General features: G+C 41.5%; 1 protein-coding gene across 1 annotated transcript in view; it reads left to right on the plus strand.

Annotated features, from left to right (window-relative positions):
• Positions 1–13,584, plus strand: part of TBC1D24 (TBC1 domain family member 24) — a 37,857-nt gene extending 24,273 nt beyond the window's left edge. The window contains exons 3-9 of the mRNA XM_044656726.1: positions 3,130–4,165; positions 5,064–5,081; positions 7,337–7,495; positions 8,872–8,935; positions 9,923–10,018; positions 10,509–10,746; positions 11,651–13,584. Coding sequence (XP_044512661.1) covers positions 3,201–4,165; positions 5,064–5,081; positions 7,337–7,495; positions 8,872–8,935; positions 9,923–10,018; positions 10,509–10,746; positions 11,651–11,808 — 1,698 coding nt within the window. The 5' untranslated portion in view covers positions 3,130–3,200 and the 3' untranslated portion in view covers positions 11,809–13,584. The remainder of the gene's footprint in view (positions 1–3,129; positions 4,166–5,063; positions 5,082–7,336; positions 7,496–8,871; positions 8,936–9,922; positions 10,019–10,508; positions 10,747–11,650) is intronic.
• Positions 13,585–25,798: the final 12,214 nt, after the last annotated feature.

The following is a 25,798-nucleotide window of genomic DNA, read 5'->3' on the forward strand; positions in this document are numbered from 1 at the left end:
GTATAAGAGACAGCTCTCTCTCTCTCTCTCTCTCTCTCTCTCTCTCTCTCTCTCTCTCTCTCTCTCTGTCTTTCTCCCTTACCTTCCATGTTGGAGTCATTACTGTGTGTTGGCTCCAAGGCAGAAGAGTGGTAAGGGATAGGCAATGGGGGTTAAGTGACTTGCCCAGGGTCACACAGCTAGTAAGTGTCTGAGTCTAGATTTGAACATAGGGCCTCCCATCTCTAGGTCTGGCTCCCAGTCCACTGAGCTACCCAGCTGCCCCCCTGCATCAGTAATTTTCATATAATATTTATTTTTCTCATGCTAGGGAGCAGGCTTACATGTCTGACTGTTTCTAAGCTTTGGCTACCCAGACACCTTGCAAACTGGGGTTCATTCTCACTACTGGGGGCTACAGAGGTGCAAGATCATATTTGGGGATTTTGCGCAGTTCAGTGAATTTGGGAAATTACACAGTGCAATTTGCTTAGCAGGCTGCTCCCTGCTGCTAAAGCACATCTTTTAAATGTTATTACCTCAGTGATGCTGTATGGCAAATCAAGGAATAATACAATATCAATGATCAAAGTTGTATTTGACCTAAAGGACAACATAAAGCCATGTAGTGGGTGTTAGTACTTTGAGGCATATTACCAGTGGTGATTTACAAGCAAGTAGAAAAGAAAACAGGCATATGTGTGACTAGAAAGGACAAAGAGTTGTTATGTATGGAAAGCATCAGATAGTCTAAATGTTATGTTGGTATCTATAAAATATTAAGAAACTCAGTACTGGGTAGATCCTTTATGGAAGACTTATGAAAGAACATGGATAAGAACTGCACAGTGTAAGAAGGCATAGATGGCTTGAAGTCTTTATTGAGATTCACAGATGAGCTTTTAGAGCCATGCAAATAAACATATTAGGATAGGCAGCATGGATGGAGTGAGTCCTGGACAGGTTGTTAGGAAGACATGAATTCAGATCCCATCTCTGACACTTACTAGCCAGATAAGCTTGAGCAAGTCATTCTTTATAAGCCTAATTTTTATTATCTCTAAAATGAGAATGACACCAGTATACCAACTCAAGGTTGTTGGAGGACCAAATGAAGTGATAATGTCTATAAAGCACTTGGTGGACATTTATATAATCATGAAAACTTAACCTGCAGCAAAAACAGAAAACAAATTTCATTTTGGAAGTGTTAAAATATAGGTTTTGGGACATCCAAATGAGGATATCTAGAAAGCATTTAGAGAGAGAAGGCCAAAACTCAAGAGAGGACAGACTGAATACACACACTCTGCATCAAGATCATAATTTAAGTAAAAGGAGTAGATGAGATTACCTTTGAAGAGAACATAGACAATAGGACCAAGTACATAGTTTCGAGGATACCTACTCAATGGCAAGAAGAAGAAAGGACCAATGATAGAAACCAAGAATGAATAATCAGAAGAAAGAAGAGTCCTAGGAGGGCACACTGTCACAAATTCTAAAGAAGAAAAGAGTATCAAGAAAGACTTGAGGGGCAGCTGGGTAGCTCAGTGGATTGAGAGTCAGGCCTAGAGATGGGAGGTCCTAGGTTCAAATCCAGCCTCAGACACTTCCTAGTTGTGTGACCCTGGGCAAGTCACTTGGACCCCCATTGCCCACCCTTGCCACTCTTCCACCTAGGAACCAATACACAGAAGTTAAGGTTTTTAAAAAAACAACAAAAAGAAAGACTTGAACTGTAGAAAGGTTAAGGATTGTGAAAGCAGAGAAGAGACTATTGGATTTAGCAGTTAAGTTATTGGTGGAGCCGCTAGGTGGCTCATGAATTGAAAGCCAGGCCTAGAGACAGGAGGTCCTGGGTTCAAATGTGACCCTGGGCAAGTCACTTAACTCCCACTACCTAGCCCTTACCATTCTCCTCCTTTGGAATCAATACACAGTATTGATTCTAAGACAGAAGGTAAGGGTTAAAAAAAAAAAGTTACTGGTGATTTTGAAGATAACAATTTCAGCTAAGGAGTAGAGACAAAAACCATATTACTAGGAGTTAAGGAAAGAGTAGTGATAGATATCTACATTCACAAACATAGTAGGGGAGAGCTCAACTGTCTTCTCATCACTATATAATCTAGCATGTTATATCCAGAGACACATCCATAAGTGCCTTTAATGTTTTATTTTACTCTCATAGTCCCTTCCAACTCTTAAGAGATGTGATTCCATTATTCCTAGGCCAAAACTAACTGCTTGGTTATTCATAGAAATAAAGGTCACAAGTGGAATAAAGAACTATGTACCCGCCAGGTGTGATAGAAGCTAAACAATATTCATTTGATCAATGCAAGCTGAAACCAACCTACATACTCTCAAAGTTCAGTGTACTTTAATATTACACATCTAGATGTTGTGTACTCAGCTGATTGGATGTTAAATTATTTATTCCCCCAGCTCACTTAAAGTCTATGTTTTGATTTATAAACTAACTTAACTTTATAAGCATCTATATGCTGAATGAAACATTTTTGTACTAAATCAAGTAGAGATATTTTCTTTGGTTTTCCTCAATTACCTCTGGAGGAGACTGTGATAACCCTTTCATTGCAACCTGTTCCTAACACTTTTAGGAAATTTTTCATTAATATAAGAGGTATTATAGTATAGAAGATAGAGAAACTAGACTTAAAGCCAAGAAGACCTGAATTTATGTTCTTTTTTCTGACAAATACTGAATTGTAACTCTTACAAGTCATTTATCCTCTTAGTGTTGTAGGCAACTCTCTAGAAACTATATAAGTCACAGAGAAGATGTTGACCCAAATTGATAAAGGGAGTTTCCTCACTTGGGAGTTCCTTATGCAAATGAAATCCCAGTTCCAGTTCCTATTTTATTAATAAAAATACTGGCGCAAATACTATATGACCTAGTAGTTATCTATATTATATGAGGAGATCTCTGAGTCTTAACATCTCAATTTAAAGCCTTTCTTTTTTAGTGTTTTCATTTATCTAACTCAGACTTAAATAAATCCTAGTTTCAAGATTTTTTTTTAATTCCCCCTAAATGTACAGGTTCTATAGTGGGGCAAATAAAAGAAAACCCTCTAAGATGAATGAAGTTTTAGAGCCAGTGTTTTTTTTCTTCTCCAGGTGCAAGATTGTGCTGCCAAGATAAGCCATTCCCCCTACTACCTACTACCTTTGTGAAACCTCTTTGAGTCATGGGCACTCGAGAGTATAACCGCTTTGTGGATCCAGACAAGATGGAAGCTATGATTCCAGACCTAGGACCCAAGAACATGATTAACGTAGACTTTCAGGAGATAAAACAGTTGGCACGCCAAGGTTACTGGGCCAAAAGCCATAGTCTTAGGGGGAAGGTTTACCAACGGCTGATTGAGGAGATTCCATGTCGAACAGTCACACCTGATGCCAGTGTTTACAGTGACATTGTAGGAAAGATTGTGGGCAAACGAAGCACCTCTAGCCTCCCTTTGCCCGAGTTTGTGGAAAATAGTCTGGCCCCAACCTACTGCCTGAATCCACAGGGAGAAGAAGCTGTTCAAAAGATCCTTCTTTGTATTGCTAACCAGTTCCCGGACATTTCCTATTGCCCAACACTCCCAGCCATTGTTGCCCTACTCCTGCACTATAGCATTGATGAAGCAGAGTGTTTTGAGAAAACTTGTCATATCTTGGCTTGCAATGACCCCAATAAGAGGTTTATTGACCAGAGCTTTCTTGCCTTTGAGACTTCCTGTATGACATTTGGGGACCTTGCTACCAAATACTGCCAGGCAGCCCACAGGCTATTAGTAGAAGCCTCAGAGGATGTATTTCAGGTCTATTCTGACTGGCTGCGGTGGCTCTTTGGGGATCTCCCACTCAATTACTTTGCTCGGGTCTTTGATGTCTTCCTGGTTGAGGGTTACAAGGTCCTTTACAGAGTTGCTTTGTCAATTCTCAAATTCTTCTACAAATCAAGAGTTGGAAAGACTGTGGAGTCAGAGAATGTGAAGCAGGATATCCGTAAGTTTGTCAGGGATATCCATCAGACAGTATCTCCTGAGAAGCTGATGGACAAAGCCTTTTCTATCCGTCTCTTCTCCCGAAAAGAGATCTATCTCTTGCAAATGGCCAATGAGGCGGTTCTGAAGCAGAAAGGCATCACTGTCAAGCATAAAAGGTGAGGTAGTTGATTTGGTTTTCAGTTTACGCCTCAAGCCATGAGCAACCTATTCCATCCTCTCCCTTTTCCTCAAGGGTAGGTTGACATTTGGGGAGTGTGATGCCAATGTCTATGTACTGAACACAGGAAGCTTGAGCTTGTAAGAGGAATGGGCATGTATAAAATGATTTTGTGTGTGTGTTTGGGCTCTGAGTTTATATTGGAGTCCTTCTCTTGGCTAACCTGAAGACAGTTGGGCATCTTTCCATTCAGTCTCAAGACCCTTCTGAATAAAAATCATTAGGGCTTATAATTTTTATGAAGGGGATAACCCTAAAGTCATATATTCCATGTGTGGGAGGAAGGTGGAGGATGAGGCAAAAGGGAAGTGTGGACAACCTTTGGCCCATCCCATCTGTCTGGGAATTTAAAGTTAATCTGGGCTTGAGAGATGAGATTGGTTTCTAGGAGTGGAAAGTCGGGGTACCTTCAGTCATTGTTTGCACACTGAACTGCCTTTCAGGCTAGTCAGAAACTATTGCAGAAGATAAGTGCATAGGGCAGCCAGAATACATTAGTAACCTTCAAACTCTGGGTCCCGTTAAGACATTCTCTATTGCTTCTTAACCAAACCATGTTCCTCCCTGCAGAACAGTCCCTTAAAGGTGCTGGCTAGAAAGTCAACAGAGCTATGCCTGTAGGTATCCTAGGGTTAAATTCTTATTCCATCAGGGGCCATCTTTATGTATGACTTTGGGACAATTTGTCTTCAAAAAGCAATATGTTTATATCTTTCTCTTTAGGCCTATAAAAAGAGCTTACTGTGGATTTAGGGACTTATTGTTAATCTTTTCCTATCTGTCTCATTTTTTTTTCTTTAATTTCCATGTCCACTGTCCCCCTCCTGTTTTTTTAGTGTTTCACCTTCTAAAAGGTAGGTTTGAAAACTGAATTTTCCTGCTTCTCTTGTCTATCTGTGCTTTGCCATCTCTTGGATCCTGCCTCACTGGTGCTGTCTGCTAACTGTTTGTGTGTCTCTGCCCTATACTTGCCTGACTCTCCATACCCTGCTTCACTGGTGCTATCTACCTGTCTGTATTTGGCTGACTCTGGAACCCTGCCTTGCTGATGCTGTCTGCCTGTCTGTCTTGCCTTGTCTTGTGCTTGGCTGATTCCTGGACCCTACCTTGCTGGTGTGGGGACTGGTTCATGGGAGTTGGGCAAAGCAGCCCAAGGACCCTGTAAATATGGTCCAAAGGGTAAAAACCTCAGCACAAACTAGGGTCACCTTGATGCCCCTGGTTCTTCTGCTTTGTGTAAAATGAAAACACTCTAGGTATGTGGGTGAGGGCATATGAAGTAACACATGCAAAATGGTCAGGCCTATAGGAAAAAGTGAACTATTCCAGAGAATGTGGCTTCTCATCAAGAACTTGTAAATCTCAGAATACTAGGTTTCCCTTCTTCTGAGGTTATATGTCCTGAAATTCCTGTCATATAAACACCAAAAAATATACCAACCATGAAAGTAACACCAATTTTAATGCCCAAATGAGAAACTTTGTTTGAAGTGTGGACCCTTATTAAAGAGTGAAGGAAAAGGGGGAGCCTATGATTAGTTCCACAAATCTAGGCAGCCTGGTCATACATTGTTATCAGCTGTTTGATCTATGAGTGACATATCATTACCATAGCTCCCTATACTAGAGTTTAATGTTAGGGAAAGTTTTGTGGAACAGAAAATGAACTAATGTATGAGTTAAAGAGCAGCACCATATTTTACTTTTTGGAATAGCAAGTTTTTGCAATATCAGCAGTACAAAAAGGAATGTGACCCTGTAAACTGGTTAAATATATTGGGTCCATCCAAGTCAGATCGTAGCCAGTGTGGGTGGGTAAGATTGGGTCCCAGACTGAGCTGAACTGAAAACACTCTCAAAGCCAAAAATTGAGTGATATGAGCCAAGCTATATGCCTTTCTTGACAGCTTTGAGTTTCAGTGCTCCCTCCCTCTCATCAAGGCAAACCCAAAGTTTCTGGACTGTGAAGGAGGAAAAGAATGGGTGAGGAGAGTCCAGGTCCTGATTGTCATGTCCAGAATAGGTAGCAGAGGCAAACATATTTAAGACCTTTTGCTAGAATTGATAGGCTTAAGAGTCTTCCCTACCTCTTCATTAGGGATCCTCAGCCTCTCAATCCACTGTTCTCCTGGTGCTCCTTTTCCCTTGTGTTTTGTATATCTTGGCTTTGGGATATACACTCCTACTCTCCTATTAAGCCTTCCCTTTAAGAGGATTGACCTTCCATGCCAGAGATATTAGCATCCATGGAAATGACTTGTCCTTCCATGAATTGGTAGAGGGACCCAAGGAATCATTTGGGGTCATTTGTTTGAATAGTCAATGCTTACTAAATTTTTGTTGATATTAGGACAAGTGGAAAAGTCAGTTTTATCTCTTCATTTTTCATATTAAAGCTCTCAGAGAAGCAGAGGCCACCTTGGACAGAATTTCAACTCTGGGAATTCAAGCATGTAGAGAGTTCTTCATGTTGGTTTCCAAGTGTGAATTACAGCTGTAGTCTTGAAGGAACAGTCTATTTTGAAAGAAATCTGAGATGTGTGTGCCTGGGAAGTCTGCTTTGTCCTTCAGCTCATTAGCAAACTTCACTAATTTTGAAGGTCTTCATTCAGTTTGACAATGCAGAGTGCTTGAAATACAAAGACAAAAAATAGTCCCTGCCTTCAAGAAACTTATTTCTACAAAATTTATACTCATATACTCTCATAGTACTACCATATGGACAGGGGAGATAAGATCTGTTTTTGAAGTCAGAGAAACTGAGGGACTGACCTCCCAAACAAGTATATGACTTGAGAGAACTCCTGGTTGCTCTTGTCTGGAGATCATAAGGGGAAAGAGGACTTTATCTGGTAAACAGGCTGCACTCTTTTTACAAGTAGGAAAATAGTGCTTCCAGTAATTTTGGAATTGGTGCTGCCTTTACCAATACTGGCTGCCCCTTTTCTCTAGCTTCTTTCTTCACATTCAGACTGGTATCTCTCACAATGGGAATTCCCATTCAAGCCTAGTCCCAAAATGCTACTCTTCTTTCCTAGTTTGGGTGCCCAGAAGGCTTCCTGGTATGTGGCCACCTTGGAATTCTAAACCTTTCTCTCACCTTTCCCAGGATGTTTGTGCACTTGGCTGTTGATCCTGGGAATTTCAAATCAGAGATTGTCAGTGTGAAGGAAATGAGAGACATCTGGTCATGGCTCCCTGAACGGTTTGCTCTCTGTCAGCCTCTGCTGATTTTCTCTACTACACAACATGGATATAGCCTGACAAGGTAACCCTATCCAGCCATGTCTTGCCCATGTAGGATCCCTGAGCTAAGGTTTTTGATCAGGCTCTTCTCTCATTCAGCCTTTCTACAGACTATATGGAAAGGGAAGTAATGGAGGGAAAATTGGGGCCCTGGCCTTGACTCCTCCATACTTCCCTGGGTAAGCCAAGTGGTAATTAGGCTTTTGAAAGGGATGAAGCTCATTTCCTTGCTGCCTGGGGCTCTATTTCCCTAGGGTGAGGTCTTCATACCAGTGGTCACTGGAATCTGGAGCTTCTTATCCAGGATAAAAGTGTCCTTCCCTTCTTTGGCTTCAGGCTTTACTGCCCTAAAATGATTCAGCTCAAATAAATGTTATTCTTGGGTGCTTTTTATATGCCTCTCTGGACCAGAAATCTTAGGGGATAAAGGGAGAAGACACGAATGGGCTCTGCCCTTGAGAAATTTATTGATTTAACTAGTGAAAATGAGAATAACATTCATATAGCAAGATATAACTCATTCTTCCCCACTCCTTCTGTCCAGGAGTCCGAGAAAGCTAGATGCTGAATTAAAAGTGTTAGCTTCTGGTCTCAGAGCATTAGTACAAATGAGTCCTCCAACCCCAGCTCCTCTTTTTTGCCCCAGGCTGTGAGAGAGGTTTACTGATAAGGTACACTACCGGTATCAGGTCACTGCCAGTTACTAGATCTGAATCTGCCAGGTAGAGAAGGGTCTCTAGTGTCAGCACAATTGCTTGGCCTTCCTAAAGCAGATATACTCTGACTCTAGTCCTAAATGCTCCAGGAAAGGAGATGCCAACAACCTTCCTTGGCTAACTCCCACAGGCAGCATCTGCCAGCCCCAACACAGACATTGAGCAACCTGAACCACATTTCTTAAGTCTTTTCCAACCACTGCAGAACAGCACGTGCCAGGCCTGGCCTCTAAGAAGATTCCAGCCCGAGGCCCCAGGAAGGGTGGAGGGGGAGACATAGTTGGCACTAGTTCAGTCCGCACCTGTTTTCTTTCTTTCCTAGTTATATTCTCCGCTTCTACCTCTCCCCCCACCTCCACCCCATACCCTGTTTCCTCAAGCAAAATGCTGGTTTTTCTTAGGCAAGGACCAAATGTCCTGTTTTCCATGTGCCCCTTATGGCACCTACTTAGTTTTGCCTACAAGAATGTTGCTGAGGAACTTCATCTGAGCTTTTGAGGAGCTGTTGTCCATCTGCCATGGTGCTGTTTTTCAGCCATTTTGACCTGAATGTATGAGAGAAAAGATCTGGACTTCTTTCCTTACCTACCTCACTCCACCAGATACAACTTCTCTTCTTTATCCTCTTCTATATATCATGGGTGGCACCATAACTGTCAAATTATGTCATTTCTGCTTTTAGGCTTTATTACCACTGTGATGGACATGAGCCAACTCTCCTCCTCCTCAAGACAACAGAGAAAGAGGTAAAGCTAGAGACCTGAGGCTTTAGGCACATTCTTATTATTGAACTTTATAAACTAGCTCCTCATGATCTTATTATGACTGAGTAATAATAAAGGATTGGGAGAAATGAGAGATGCTGCACAAAACATGGAGCCCCATGTGGAAGGATGCCCCTAGAGCAGTGATTCCCAAAGTGGGCGCCACCGCCCCTTGGTGGGTGCTGCAGCAATCCAGGGGAGTGATGATGGCCACAGGTGCATTTATCTTTCCTATTAATTGCTATTAAAATTTTTTTTAAAATTAATTTCCAGGGGCGATAAGTAATATTTTTTCTGGAAAGGGGGTAGTAGGCCAAAAAAGTCTGGGAACCGCTGCCCTAGAGTATACATGTTAGGGGGATGTTACAGAGAAGGAACCTACATTTAGGAAAAGGATGTTTGGGAAAATAACCAAAAGAACATATACTAATGTTGGCATTTCAAATGCTTTGATGTTTGACTGTCAAAGACTAAAGGTGATAGGGAGGGAGGAGAAGAAGATGTTCTTTGGCAGGAAGGTCTTTTTAGTATCCTAGGAATAATATTCTATCAGTATATTCTGATTAGAGATTCTATTTTTGAGAATATTAGATTCAAGGTATTCTGGAACAGAGAGAAAGCTATTCTTGTCTTGTCGCTGTGGGACCTTGACCACTAGGGTCTGAAGAATGTTGTGCCTCTGGTGCTAATATCCTTTATTCTTTGTATCTAAATTGGGAGCATATTCCTGGAGCCTATGTTTCTCCCCCCACCCTTCATTTCAGAGATCTCCCAGAAATACTGTGAAATCTAGGCATTTATGCCCTAAGGGTAAATGGGAGCTCAGACCCTTTTGGCAGAATGCAGGCTGACTGTTTAGGTCCTTTGGTAGTTATTAGCCCCCATCTTTTTACCTGAGTATGGGAGTTGTTGGGCTTTAAGGGCCACGGGCTGACATGAAGATTGGAGTTTCACATTCTCTTATTCTAGGTTTGTGGCGCTTACCTATCGACAGACTGGAAGGATCGAAATAAGTTTGGAGGCAAGCTGAGCTTCTTTGGGACTGGAGAGTGCTTTGTGTTTAGGGTGAGTGGGTCTTAATATGAGAGGCAAGATATAGAGATAAGAATGTAGCCTTTAGGGGCAGCTGGGTAGCTCAGTGGATTGAGAGTCAGGCCTAGAGAAGGGAGGTCCTAGGTTCAAATCTGGCCTCAGACACATCCCAGCTGTGTGTCCCAAGTCACTTGACTCCCATTGCCTACCCTTACCACTCTTCCACCTAGGAGCCAATACACAGAAGTTAAGGGTTTTAAAAAAAAAAAAGAATGTAACCTTTAAGAGGATTTCAATCTCTTTAGCAACCTATATGCTGATTGGTCAAAGAGTTCTCTCACCTGTGCCCCACCACCAAAGAAATATGGGCCACAAGGATGGTGGATGGGCATCTGAGAGTAGGTTGTGACTCTGGGGCTGGGGGGGAGCATTTAGTCCTTTTGACTCCCCTTACCCAAAACCTGGCCCCTCCTTCAGTCCTCAGACCCTTTACTCTGATACTTCTGGCCCTTCATCTCCACAGCTAAAGCCAAGAGTTCAGCGATACGTGTGGGTAGTGATAAAACACCCAGAGCCAGTAAAGGATTCAACCACAGTTTTACAGGCCACAGCTTCAAGTTCAAGTTCACAGGTGGAAGACCTGCAAAACCCAGACCACCCCTCAAGTCGACTCTCACCTTTCTTGGCTGCTCGGCACTTCCATCTTCCTTCAAAAACTGAATCCATGTTCATGGCTGGAAACAATGATTGCATCATCATAGGTAATACACTACCCTAACATATCTTCCCCTATCATTCCAACCTTGATTCTCCCCCATATTTTTCCCTCTCTCTTCCCTCCTCCTTGACCTTTTCCCTGCTATTCTCCCTATTTCTTACCAGCCATAAGATATGTGTGTTCCTAATTATTCACCCCAAGTGTCCTGAGTGTGTTAGGATCATAGATTGAGAGCTGGAATGGACCTCAGAGATCACCTAGCCCAAACCTCTCATTGTGCCATGAGGAAACTGAAGCCCAAGTGTTTTGCCCAAGGCCACATAGATTAAATAAATTGCACGGTTCATTCCCTTTCTGTCCATTCTGGTGCCTTTCTATCCTCCCAAGCTAACTCACCCCAGATATCCTTCCAGATTCTTACCACCCCAGAGATTGATGCTGGTTTTCTTTCTGAGTATGACCAAGGTACTAGGGTTTGTGGGAGAGTGACTGTACTTGCGGTGACCTCAAGACTGTCCTGCTATTAGTCTTCTTATAGCTTTCCATCAATGTCAGCTGAGCACCTCTACCCAGCCTTGAACTCAGCTACATTTTAGGGTAGGGAATATTGAAGAGACATAAGCTTTGCCTTTGTCTAGGAGGGTTGGTAATAGTAGAAACAGTATATTTACATGGTAACAAGACATCGTAAGTGCTAGAAGTTCAGAGGTAGGCTAGAAAAATCAGATTTACTGTGAAAGACATGTTGACCTCTCAGGTGCCAGCAAAACATTCAAGTGAAGAGGACTAGCTGGCAGTTGGTTTAGGTTGAACTTTATGCACATCACTCCAAAAGCGATCACTATAGTTTGAAGTGATACATATATTTGCAAGTGCATTTTATGGCTATTGTACACTGACTAGCAGTCATTTTCTAAATATAGCTGCTGACCTTTTCATCTTCATAGGTGGTGGAGGTGGTCAAGCTTTGTATATCGATGAGGACCTGAATCGAGGCCACACAGGACACTGTGACACCTTTAACAATGAGCCTCTGTGCTCTGAAAATTTCCACATCTCTGCCTTAGAGGTGTGGGGCTTCTGGGATGCTGATATACAAGACTAGAGATGGCCACAATCAGCAGTCCCTGAACGAAAGACAAGGAGGAAGGCTACTCCAAGACTGACTTCCCCATTTTCAAGTCCTGAGTTTGGACAGAAGCATAAGGCCCTATGATCCTTGAGTATCTCTCTCCATCCCAGTTTTCTATGATGGCTACTGACCTTTCTAAAAAGTCAGCCCATGGTCAAGAGATCCTGAAACTTCCCTTCTCTTCATCCCTCATGTGACGGGTTAGCTTGAGCTAGGGCCTCATTTCTGGAGACAAACTCAAGCGTTGCCCCAATATGCTTAGAGACTTTGGTGTAATCCAGTATCCCCTCCCCTTTTGTGACAGAGCCATGGGTGGTATTGGGGGACAGATAAATAGCAGAGATCACACTATGTGAACTAATTCCAAGGTCATGCTTAGGCTCTCTGGCTGTTCCTGATGATGGACTAGTGGGGCAGGGGAAGGAACTTTTGTTCTAAGGGTAAGTCAAGGTGTAGAGGAACAAAGGCCTCTTTGCCTGAATTCCTCTGTGATTGTCTAAAGGTCACCAGGCTTCCCTCGATATAGCCATTGGGGCCACCCTTTTCTTCTCTCAAATTATAGACTCATTTGCCCTACAGGCACTTTACCCTTCTGATTTTTGGAAAAAACCCAAGTCCAAGAAAAAGAAGCCCTCAGAAGGGATAGAATTAACCCTATATACTAAGATTAGCACTATCTCCTCAAATCCCTAAGGTCCTCATAGCTGTCTGAGTCCCCATTCACCTTCCTCCCTTGTCTAGGTATCTTGGCTCCTTTATACCCTCAAAAAAATCTCATTATGTCTGTGTATGTTTCTTCCATTAACACTGAATCTAGCCTGAGTGTTTTTCCTCTTCTTTTTCTTTGGGACCCTGATTTCTCCCTGGGGGAAGAAAGGGATGAAGAACAGGTGTTTCTGGGGTTACTATCTACAAACTCCAGGTCTTGGGAGATCAGAAGAGAAACAGCAGTTCTAGTGCCCCACCAGGGCTTACACGCCATCACCCTGCCACTCAGTTAGGACTTTGGTGCCCCCGTGTGGTTCTTTTACTCTTTACCTTAACATAGAGGGGAAAGGGGTGTTTACCTCCGGTAAGTGATGTGTATCTTGGGGTATGTAAAAGAAAGTCTGGTCTCTAGGTAGGCTTGTCCCATGCTGCCTCTTGTTCAGGATTCGCAAAAGCCAGCAGAAAAATGCTATGGAAAAGAAAAAAATTGCAGGGGTACTTTTGAGATAACAATTCCAAGCCAGCAGCATGGCAGAGCTGGATGACTCCAACAGTCTTGACTGATTCTTTCCTCTACCCTCCCTCTCCAACTCTGGCCCTTCTCAAGGAAGGGGAAGACTAGCACTTACTCTCGTCTAACCATACAGAATCATAGCTACTTATGGTTCAGAATAAGCAAGGAAAGGGTACTAGGATGGCATGGACTGGAGGTTGGCATGCCCCTGGAAATTGCCACATCTGGCTAAGTTCCCAATAACTAAATAAACTTTGTTCATTTGTTTGCCTAGTTCTTGGGGCTAGCTACCAACTATAACTTCAAAAATACCATATGGTTCATTGACATTTAAATTATTTGTCGCTTTAGAACTAAGTTGTGGTAAACATTTATTTTTTTGTTTGTTTGTTTTTCCCCCAGAGAAGTCAGTTTTATTTTGTTTTTTAACCTTGAAGCCCCTAGTAAACAGTTGTTTTCCAGGAAGGTTTGTGAAATGAAGGAAATCTGCTGTTTTCAGTTGGGGCCTGAATAAAATTGAGCTCAAAAGCTGAATCCAGTTAAATTTAGGTATGAGTGCCCATTGCAGAGAAAAGTTTGGGAGTTGAGCCATTTCATTTCAATTCAACATTATTAAAATACAAAGCATTTGTTTTAGGCACTAAGGGTATAAAATTTAATGAAACCATTTCTGATCCTCTAGCTTACAATAATACATAATGGAAAGGCAACATATAACACATGATGCAAGTACAAGATACAAAATATATGGAAGGTAATCTCAGAGGGAAGGAATTAAGGTATTGGATGGGGGGACTGGGATAGACCTTCTGTAGAAAATGGGGTATAAGTGGAGTTTTGAGGGAAGTTAAAAGGCAGAGAAATGGAAGAACATTCCAAACATAGAACAGACAGCCCAAGAATTTAATCAAAAGTGAAATATCATACAAGAAGCATTGTGAAGGCCAGTATGATTGGACTGTGGTGTAAGAAGATAGGAACTAGATTGGGAAGAGCTTTTAAAGACTAACAGAGACCTTGCTGCTGATATATAAAGATGATCATGCCTTTGGTCTTTCCATTACCCACAATTGCACCACTTGCCATGTTCATGAACTCTGAAGTTCCTTGTTCACAATCTATCATCATTCCACCTTTTCCTCTCCCTTGCCACCCCAAAGTCTACTTATCATTAAAATGATCTCCAGCTCCTGCACCATTCACTACTTTACAAGGCTACACAATGCTCCCTTACCTATCTTGACCCCATGGTGATTCAATCCGACCCTAAGATGTCCTCAATTCCTTTGAGCTCTTACTGAATCAAATATTTTGCCCTGCCAAACCTCAGCCTTGCATTACTCCCAACTTCTACTGCACATTCTAACAGTGCTGAAGAAAATCTTAACAAGATGGAGAAAATCACAAAACTGTACTCATGCTCATTAGGTCTACTACAAATGTATATAATCTCAACTGGGCTCTCACTGTACCAAGACAGATCTTTTTACATCTTCCCACTCATCATAGCAACTTTTCCAGAATTTTTCATATCTTTCCAAACTTCCCCCTAAGGAAACTTGCCTTATATTTCACTGAAAAATTGAGTTCATTTGAGAGGGCTTCATCTCACATTACTCAGGGGCTTTCTGCAACAATCTCCTTTACCCATTTCACATGAAGAATCGAACCTTTTCCTTGCCAAGGCAAACCCATTTGCATGAATGATCACATTCTATCCTTAAACAGATTGCTTCCTCTAACATCCCCACTCTCATTTATATTCAGTCTCTTCCTGTCTGCTTCTTTACTCCCAACATACATGCCTATGTCTACGATATTCTCTGAATACTCTCACTTGATCATCACCACCAATTATTAGTTATCCTATCTCCTCCCTCTTTTGTGGTTAAATTCCTTAAGAAGTCTATCCACAATCAATGCCTTCACTTCCTTTCCTCTTTCTACTTAACTCTAAGTAGTCTGACTTCTGACATCAAACGAAACTGCTTTCTTCAGAGTCATAGGTGATTACTTAACAAATCTAATAGCCTTTTTTCAATCCTCACTCCTCTTAACCTCTCTGCTGCCTTCAACATAGTCACACTCTATTCTCTCAAGTTTTTGTGAAACTGCTCTCTCTTAGTCCTTACCTATCTGACCATTCCTCAGGCTCCTTTGATAGACTTTCATCCATGTCATGCCTGTTCATCTAAGATTCTGTCTTGGTCTGTCTATATCATTTTACTACTTGAACTCAACTCCTAGGGTTCAATTATCTCTAGCCCTAACCTCTGTACTCCAAAATCTTGCATTTGCTACTGCTTATTGGATATTTTGACCTGGAGAATTCACAGCCATATTGAACTCCATCTTAAAGATGTTCAAATTTATTGTACTTTCTCCCTCCCTCTTCCTACCTTACTTATTATTGTAGAAGGGACCACCAGTCTCTCAATCCCTCAAGCTCACAAAGTAGGAGTCATCTAAAATTCTTCACTTCCATATAACATTATTCATATATACCTCTTATTCGATATTAACATCATCTTGATGCAGGCCCTCATCACCTCATACCTATTGAAAGTGGATTGCTGAAAGGGGTGGACCAAAGAACAAATTATAGAAATCATTTCATTAAGGAGAATGACATTGAGGAGACATAACAAAATTCGTGGAAATATAGCCAAAGCAGTACTTGGGGGGGAAAATGTGTATCTCTAAACAAATCAATAAAATAGAAAGGGCAACTAGGTGGCTCAGTGGATTGAAAGCCAGGCCCAGAGATGGGAGGTCCCTCTCTGGATGGGAAGTCAAATCTGACACTTCCTAGCTGTGTACTTAACTCATTGCCTACCCCTTACTGCTCTTCTACTGTGGAACCAATACACAGTCTTTGATACCAAGAAGGTAAGTTTTTGTTTTGTTTTGTTTTTTCTAATAAAAAGCAGATCGATGAATTGGACGTGGACCAAAAAAACTAGAAAAAGAACAAATTAAAAATCCTCAAGACCAAATTGGAAATCCTAAAAATCAAAGGAGAAAATAAAAATTTTTAAATATTTTAAGTAAATATTTTAAAATAAAGTAAAATCACTGAACTAATAAATAAGACTAGGAGTTGGTTTTATGAGAAAAAATAGATAAGAGCTTTTATTTTTTAAAGGAAAAATCAAATTACCAGTATCAAAAATGAAAAGGGTGAATTCACCTATGAAGAGGAAATTAAGGCAATCATTAAGAGCTATTTTGCCCAATTATATGCAGATATAGCTGACTAAATGAAATGGATGAATAATGTAAATTGTCCAGACTAGTAAAGGAGGAATTAGAACACTTAATCCCATCTCACAAAAAGAAATAGAACAAGCCTTCAGCGAATTCCCTAAGAAAAAAATCCCCAGGGCCAGAGAAATTCACAAGTAAATTCCACAGAACAATTCATCCCAATGCAAATATAAACTATTTGGGAAAATAAGCAAAAAGGAGCCCCTTTTATGACACAAATTTGGTGCTGATACCTAAATTCAGAAAGAGTAAAACCAAAGGAAGACAATTATAGGCTAATTTCCTTCAAGAACATGGTTGAAAGTTTTTTAAATAAAATTCTAGCCAGGAAACTACAGCAATATATCACAAGGATCATTCACTAAGGTGGGATTTATACCAGGAATGCAGGACTGGTTTAATATTAGGAAAACTATCAGCATAACTGACCATATCAATAACAAAATTAACAAATTACATGATTACCTCAATAGATGCAGAAAAAGCCTTTGATAAAATACAGCCAATCCTATTAAGGACATTAGAAAGCATCAATAAATGGACTTTTCCTTAAAATGATACGGGAGAATCTAAAACTATCAGCAAGTATCATCTATAATGGAGATGAGCTAGAAGCTTTCCCAATAAGATCAGGAGTGAAGCAAGGTTGCCCATTATCACCATTATTATTTAATATTGTTCTAGAAATATTCGTTTTAGCAATAAGCAAAAAAAAAGGCAAAATTGAAGGGATTAAAGTAGGCAGAGAAAACAACTATCACTTTGCAGATTATATGATATACCTAGAGAATCAACTAAAAAGCTAGATGAAATAAGTTTAGCAAAATTGTAGGATATAAAATAAACCCATATAAATCAGCATTTCTACATGTTACCAACAAAGCCTAGTAGCAAAAGAGAGAGCAATTCCATTTAAAATAACTAGACAATATAAAATACCTAGGAAGCTACTTATTTACTAAGACAAACCCAGGAATTATATGAACACAATTACAAAATACTTCAGACAACTTTAAAAATTGGAAAAATATTAATTGCTCGTAAGTAGGAGGAACTAACATAAAAAATGACAATTCTACCTAAATTAATTTACTTAAGAATGCCATGCCACTCAAATTACCAAATTTTATAGAACTAGAAAAAAATAGTAACAAAATTCATCTGGAAGAACAAAAGGTCAAGAAAATCAAGGGAATTCATGAAAATAACGTGTAGGAGGGTGGCCTAGTAGTACCAGATCTCAACGAGTACCCCGAAGCAGGAATCATCAAAACAACCAGATACTAACAAATAGAATGGTGGATCCATGGAATAGATCAGATTCACAAATATACCGGGATAACTAAATGGCCATAGCGATCTAGTTTCGGGGTAAGAACTCACTATTTGACAAAAACTGCTGAGAAAACTGGAAAACAGTATGACAAGCTAGGTACAGACCACTATCTCACACCCAGTATCCGTGACGATGGACCTTTTAGAGACCAAGTGCTGCGCCCCGTCCCCCCCCTGCTCCCGCTCCCCCTTACCCCAGACAGGGCTGCTGGGCAGAGGGGTTGAGGGAGAAGGGGAGGAGAGTGGCCCGAGCGCTCCGCTCCCCTCCAGCTTAGTACCATGACGTGAGCTACGCTCCCCTCACCCCGAGATCCTCGGCAGCCCCACCACACGAACCAGCTTCGCCACAGACTCAGTGCGGCATGGGGTGGGGAGGGGCCTCCCAGCACCTTATCACACATAGGGGAGGGAGGAAGCACTCCTATTGGGCTGCTGAGAAGAGGAGTGGGTGACGTAAGAAATGTCCTCAGGCACAAGGAAAGGGGGAGGAGAACAGCCCCACCACAAGCCCCTCTGGCTTTCTAGTTTAAAAAAAAAGGGGGGGGGGAGCAGCTGGGTGGTTCAGTGGATTCAGAGCCAGGCCTAGAGACCGGAGGTCTTGGGTTCAAATCTAGTCTCAGACACTTCCCAGCTGTGTGACCCTGGGCAAGTCACTTAACCCCCCATTGTCTAGCCCTTACTGCTCTTCTGCCTTGGAACCAAGAAAAAAAAAAAGGCTGCAGGCATGCCCACAGAGAGGGCTCTGTGTGCCTTTTTTTGGCATATGTGCCATAGAGTCATCATCACAGCCCTATATCAAGATAAGGTCAAAAAGAGTATATGGTTTAGGCATAAAGGGTGTTACCATAACCAAATTAGAGAAACAAGATTAGAAGGAAAACAAGAAACTGGAGGAAAAATTTTACAGCAAATTTCTCTCATAGAGTTCTCATTTCTCAACTATATAGGTTACTGAGTCATTCCCCAGTCAACAAAGGATATGAACAAGCAGTTTTCAGATGGAGAAATCATAACTATCAGTATGAAAAAATGTTCTAAATTACCCTCGATTAGAGAAATGTAAAATAAAATGACTCTGAGGTACCACCTCACAGCCATTAGATTGGCCAATATGACAGTAACAGAAAATGATAAATGTTGAAGAGAACGTGGCAGAATTGAGACACTAATGCATTGCTGGTGGAGTTGTGAACTTGATTGCACCATTATGAAGGGCAATTTGGAACTTGGCCCAAAGGACTATAAAACTATACAGACGCCTTTGATCCTCTAATACCACTACTGGGTCTATATCCCAAGGAGATCAGAAAAAAAAATGGGACCTATATAATCAAAAATATTTATAGCTACTCTTTTTGTGGTGGCAAAGAATTAGAAATTGAGGAGGGATGGCCATCAATTGTGGAATGGCTGAACAAACTGGTATATGATGGTAATGGAATACTATTGTACTGTAAGAAATGATGAGCACGGGGCAGCTGGGTAGCTCAGTGGAGTGAGAGTCAGGCCTAGAGACAGGAGGTCCTAGGTTCAAACCCGGCCTCAGCCACTTCCCAGCTGTGTGACCCTGGGCAAGTCACTTGACCCCCATTGCCCACCCTTACCAATCTTCCACCTATGAGACAATACACCGAAGTACAAAGGTTTAAAAAAAAAAGAAAAGAAAAGAAAGAAATGATGAGCAGGATGATTTTGGAAAGATCTACACGAACTGATGCAAAGTGAAATAAGCAGAACTGAGAACACTGTACACAGCAACAGCAATAATGCACAATGGTCAGCTGTGAAAGACTTAGCTACTCTCAGCAATACAATGATCCAGGGCAGTTCTGAGGGACTCATGACAAAGAACTGTTGTAGTTGGAATGCAACTGAAAACATACAATTTCTTACTTCAGTTTATTTGGGTTTTTATTTTCGGGTTTTGGTTTTATATAACTATTCTTTTACAAAAATGAATAATATGGAAATGTGTTTTGCATGATAATATCTGTATAACCCAGATTGAATGACTTATAATCTCTGGGAGGTGGGAGGAGAGGGAGGAAGGCAATTTGGTTCATATAACTTCAGAAAACTTGTGGAAAATTGTTATTACATGTAACTGGTAGAAGAAAGTATCTTTACAAAGTATATTATTTTTCACTTTAGTTTATTTGAGTTTTTATTTTCAGGTTTTGATTTTATATGGGTATTCTCTTGCAACAGTAAACAATATAGAAATAAATTTTGCATGATCACACATGTGTAACCCAGATCATATTGCTTACCACCTCTGAGAAGGGGGGAGAGACACAATTTGGATTGTGTCTCAAACATGTTGAGAAATTGTTATTATGTAATTGGGAAAAAATATTGAAAAATATAAAAAAGAAAAAAGAAAGTGAGCTCCTCCTGGATCTGCTTGCCTTGAATCTCTCCCATTCTAATCCATATTTGACTCCATTGTCAAACTGATCTTTGCAAAACATAGGTCAGATCATATCACCACATCCCCTCCACCTACCTATTCAATCAACCCCTTTGTTTCCCTATCAACTCCAAGATAAAAAAATAAAGTCCTGATTCGCTTTTAAAGGTCTTCATCACCTGGCCCCTTCTCACCCTTCTGGTCTCCTTATACCCATTCTCTGTGATGCAGGGGCTTCCTGGCTCTTCCTTGCATGGCACACTCAATCTCCCAACTCCAAGGGTTTTCATGGGCTCTTCTCCATCCCTGGGATGCCCTCCCTCCTAATCTCCACTTACTGCTTTCCCTGCCTTCCTTCAAGTCTTTGCTAAAATTCCACCTTCTCCAAGAAGCCCTTCCCTGTCCTTATAGATCTTCTTGCCTCCTGAAATTATCTACAACTTACCCTTACAACAATAAACACTGTAGAAGTCAGTTGTTTTTTTTTTAACCCTTGTACTACGGTGTATTGTCTCATAGGTGGAAGAGTGGTAAGGGTGGGCAATGGGGGTCAAGTGACTTGCCCAGGGTCACACAGCTGGGAAGTGGCTGAGGCCGGGTTTGAACCTAGGACCTCCTGTCTCTAGGCCTGACTCTCACTCCACTGAGCTACCCAGCTGCCCCTATAGAAGTCAGTTTTGCATGATCATCCATGGATAACCCAGATCAAATTGCTTACCATCTCTGGGAGGGGAGAGGAAAGGACGGGAGGGAGGGAGGGAGACAATTTGGATCTTATAATTTTGGAGAACATATGTTGAAAATTGTTTTTACATATAACTGGGGAAATAACATCTGTTTTTGAATAGCTGGGGGGTGGGCAAGACTCTTTGGGGAAACCCTGTATATCCTGTTTGCACATAACTATTTGTATGTTATCTCTCCCTTTAGACTGTGACCTGCTTGTGATGCAGGGGCTCCCTTTAATTTTCTTTGTGTCGGGGGCAATAAGAACAGTGCCTAGTACATAGTAGCTGCATAATACACACTAGCTTACTGACTGGCTTCAGGAAAATCACTGGTAACTGAATGGGAAGGAGAGGGAGGAGAGGAGAGGCATTTAAGTCAGGGAGGGCAACTAGAAGGCCATGGCCATAATCCAGTTGAGAAGTGCATCAACTAGGGTTAGTGCCCAAGTGAATTGAGAGAAGGGGACACATTGAAGAGGTAGAAATAAGTTCTGGCAACTGATTGGTTGTGAGGGAGGCTGCAGAGTTGAAGATAACACCGAAGCTCTGAAACTAGCCGACTTCAAGATGGTACCCTTGACATCATGAAAGGGATTCAGAAGAGGCGGGAGTTGAGGAGGGGAGAAAGATACCGAGTTCTGCTTTGGACCTGTTGAGTGTGGAGTGATAGTTGGTGACACTGTCCAAAGGGCAGTTAGAAATATGGATCTAGATATCAGGAGAAAAGTAGGGCTAGACATACCAAGATAGAACCACATAGAGATGGAATTTGAAATAGTGGGAGTGGATCAGATTATCTAGGTCAAGCCTTGAGAAACATTTACATTGAAGGGTCTGGTGAGGAGGGAACCCTGGATTATTGATTTAGAGAAGTAGAATTTTTGGCTGTCTAATGTGGATGTTTTTCTTAAGTAGGATAAAGAGGGCTTTTAGAGGGAGTGGGGAGAAGAGATGGGACAGTGAGAGAAATATCAAAAAGAGAAGAAATAGCATTAATGCAGGATTTAAGGAAAATATACTGAAGAGATCAGAAGATTTGAGGGCAACAGATTAGGGAGATAGCTTTGGAACTAACAAGTGCCTAAGTAGAATATATACTTAAAGCTATTGGAAATGGGAGTAAGTTACATTTGGAGTCTTTTTTTCCTTTTGTTTTTATGTGGAAATATTCTTTTGGTTCTTGTCAGGTTCAAAATAACGAAAACCATTTTTTTAAAGAGATACCATTTTTATAGCTGTGTGACCCTGGGCATGTCCCTTAACCCCAAATGCCTAGCCCTTATCTCTCTTCTGCCATGAACTCGATACCGACTCTAAGAGAGGAGGTAAGGGCTTACGGTGAGTTCTCCCTAGTTGGATCGATCTAGCTTTGAAGCCAGGAAGACCCAGTTAGCTTCAAGTTCCTCCTCTGGAATAGAGCAGCTGTGTCACCCTAAGCGAGTCACTTAACCTCCTGGTGCTCTAGGCAATTCTCCAAGACTATATTTGGAGATGTTCCCAAACAAAATCATAGCTCCAGTCCCAATCCCTAACTTAGGGTACTTGAGGTTTTCCCCAGGTTTACTAGTAACTTAAAGTGGTCACAGGTTTGGGGGGGAAGTTGATGGAGGAAAATGAATCACAGAGCTTAGATGAGAAACCATATTGCACAGAAATCCCAAATGCCAACGGAGAGGGGAGTGCCAAGAAAGAAGTGTAGTCCACAGGGTCAGAAAGCTCTGGAAAGGCTAAATAATGAGGACTGAGAGAAGCCTTATTTGGATTAGTGATCAATTTATTATTGACCTCCGAGAGAGGAGTTTCAGCTATAGATGGTAAGGATTTAAGCCAGAAGGAGGCATCTTTCCTAGGAGTGTAACAGCAAAGTGGAGGAGAGAAAAGCCAGGATCTCAGATAGGTAGTGAGACCAAGAGAGTGGGGGACGTGTGTGTGTGTGTGTGTGTGTGTGTGTGTGTGTGTGTGTGTGTGTATACACTGGTAAGGAGAGAAGATTGAAGATGTCATAGACAGGGGCAGCTGGGTAGCTCAGTGGATTGAGAGCCAGGCCTAGAGACAGGAGATCCTAGGTTCAAATCTGGCCTCAGACACTTCCCAGCTGTGTGACCCTAGGCAAGTCACTTGACCCCCATGTCCTACCCTTACCACTCTTCTGCCTTGGAGCCAATACACAGTATTGACACCAAGATGGAAGGTAAGGGTTTAAAAAAAAAAAAAAAAGAGGCCATAGAGGGAAAGGCCGACTGATGGAGGGCCCAGAGTAGGCAACAAGGATCACAGGGAGGTGTTATTTCCAATAAGGAGTAAGGATGCCTAATCCTCAAAGGTAAGAGGGAAAGAGAGGGTGAATGAAGAGGATAGTGAGGTTCTATAGCTGAGGAAACAAGCCTGGTGAGATTGGGTGACTTAACAAAGATCACACAAAAAAGTGGCAAGGCCAAAATTTGAACCCAGTTTTGAAAAATTGTGGGAAATGTGTGGATGTCAAAGAAAAGATCAGTAAAAAGGCTTAACAAGGAGCAGCCAGTGCCCAGTTGAAATTATTTAGAATAAATTTGTAGTGGATGAATTCAGTATGAATTTGGGGGCTTTTCTGAACTTTGCTTAGTAGTCCAGAAGCATAGAAATTAGATAAGGGGCGTTAAACAGGGGCTGAGAAAAGAGCAGGAACTAAAAGGTCAGAGGTGATGAAAAATTCTGGGGTATCAGTTAATTGTTGAAATGGTTGGCCCGGGGTTCCAGACCAGATAGGAAAGTACCAAGAGACTAGAGGTTGCCATGGGGCTAAAGAACAGGTTTCTGGTACATGAGAGAACTGGAGAAACAGAAGGTTCCAAAACACTGTTAGAGCAGAATTTGATTGTTTAGAACAGTGATGGGCAAACTATGGCCCTCGGGCCAGATGCAGCCCCCTGAAATGCTCTCTCCGGCCACTCGACATTATTCCTAATCTGACAAATATAATGAGGAGGATACAATACAATGAAACTTCGAAAGAGTTCCTTTGGGCCCCTCTTTAAAAAGTTTGCCCATCACTGGTGTAGAGCCTTGGAGGTGACGGTAGAGTCTAAGGTGTAGCTGTGCCTGTGTGTGATTATAGATCACAGGATTATAGATTTCAAGCTAAAAGGAGACCTGATGTAGGAAGTTGAGGAAATAGAATTTCCTCAGGATGTCCTGGGGATGTCTACAGGAAGTTTAAAGAGGATGAGGTAAAATGGAGAAGACAATGAAACTATGCTGAAGGTGAGCAAATAATATGGACATAAACGGATTATGGCAGCTGGTTTGTAATCTTGAATTCATCAGTGTTGCTTCCCTACCCTCATCTCTTCTTCCTCACTCCCCAACCCAGTCACCAAAATCAATGATTTCTACCTATGGAATTTTTCTGCTTCTTTTCACCCTTCATTCACACTGCCAGCACCCTAGTTCAAGACTTTATCGTCTCCAACTTGGAACATTACAATAGTCTCCTAACCATGGCCTTCTTTGGTCTAATTTCTCCTCTTTGACATAACTCAGAAAATAATCTTCCTAAAATACAGGTCTGACTTGTCACTTCCCAGCTCAAAAATCTTTAGTGACTTCCTATTATCTCTTCTCCTTTTAATCACTCATATGCCTTCTCCCACACTGACAGGGTGAGGTAGCCTTGGACTCCTTACCAAAAATAGTCCTTCTACCTGCTCCAATAATCCAATTTCTTTCCCATCTCCTCCAACAGATTGTCCCCCTCCATTATCTTCACTCTATCAATTATTTTCAGTCTCTCTCGATCAATCGGCTCATTTCCTACTACCTACAACCACATCCCCGTCTTCCCCATCCTGAGAAAAAAAGCCCTTGCTTGATCTTCCTTCCCTGCTATGTTGCTTCTGCCCTTTGTGTCTAACCTCCTTGAAAAGGCCATCTACAGTAGGTGTCTCTGCTTTCTCTCTTCTCACTCTCTTTTTAACTCTTTCCAATCTGGCTTCCAACTTTATCATTCCACCAACACTGCTCTCTCTAAAATGACAAATGATCTCAAATCCAGTTTCTCAGTCTTCATTGTCTTCCACCTTCTCTGCAGCCTTTGACACTGTTGATCACACTCTCCTCCTTGATACTTTCTTCTCTCTAGGTTTTCAAAATACTGATTCTTCTCCTGCCTATCTAGACTGCTCCTTCTTAGTCTCCATCATTGGATCCTCATCCAGGTCAAGCCCGATTACCATAAGTGTCCCACCAGGCTCTGCCCTGGTTTCCCTCCCCTCCCCCCTTTCTTTCCATGCTCCTTCCTTTGGTGATCTCATCAATTCTATGCTGGTTGACCAGTCATGCCCTAACTTCTCTTCTGGCCTTCAACCTTGCATTTCCAACTGTCTTTCAAATTGTCCAACAGAAATCCTAAATCAAACATATCCAAAACTGAAATCCTTACCTTTCTCTCCAAACCCACTTCCAAACTTCTCTATACCTGTTGAGGACATTACAATCCACCTAGTCTCTCAAGATCTCCCCTTTTCTCCTCACTCCTTACCTGGCTGAACTAATTTTGTACTTTGACAACTAACTTCTTTACCATGTTCTCCCACAACTCTTTTCCATTTCCTTTTTTGTATTGTTTTCTTCCATTAGATTGTAAGGTCCTTGAGGGCAGGCACTGTTGTGCCTAACACATAGTAAACATTTAATAAATGTTTGTTGATCTATTTTCTTTTCTAACTCTCCACAGCTCCCTCTCTCTGCATTATTCTCAGCTGACAATTTACCTCATACTTCACTGAAAAAAAAGATGAGGTCATTAAAAAAATGTGGGGTTTTTACTTTCGGTTATAAATTTTCTCCTTCCTTCCTTCCCCTGCTCCTCCCATTGAGAAGACAAGAAATAGAATATCTATTATAAGCAAGAAGTCATACAAAACATATTTTCAAATTAGCCATGTTGCTGAGTGGGGAGGAAGTCAAGAAGATAAAGTGAAAGGAAATGTGCTTTAGTTCTCCCTAGAAAGTGAATAACAT

This window comes from Gracilinanus agilis, chromosome 1 (assembly GCF_016433145.1).
Source record: "Gracilinanus agilis isolate LMUSP501 chromosome 1, AgileGrace, whole genome shotgun sequence".
In the NCBI taxonomy this organism is placed as follows: domain Eukaryota; kingdom Metazoa; phylum Chordata; class Mammalia; order Didelphimorphia; family Didelphidae; genus Gracilinanus; species Gracilinanus agilis.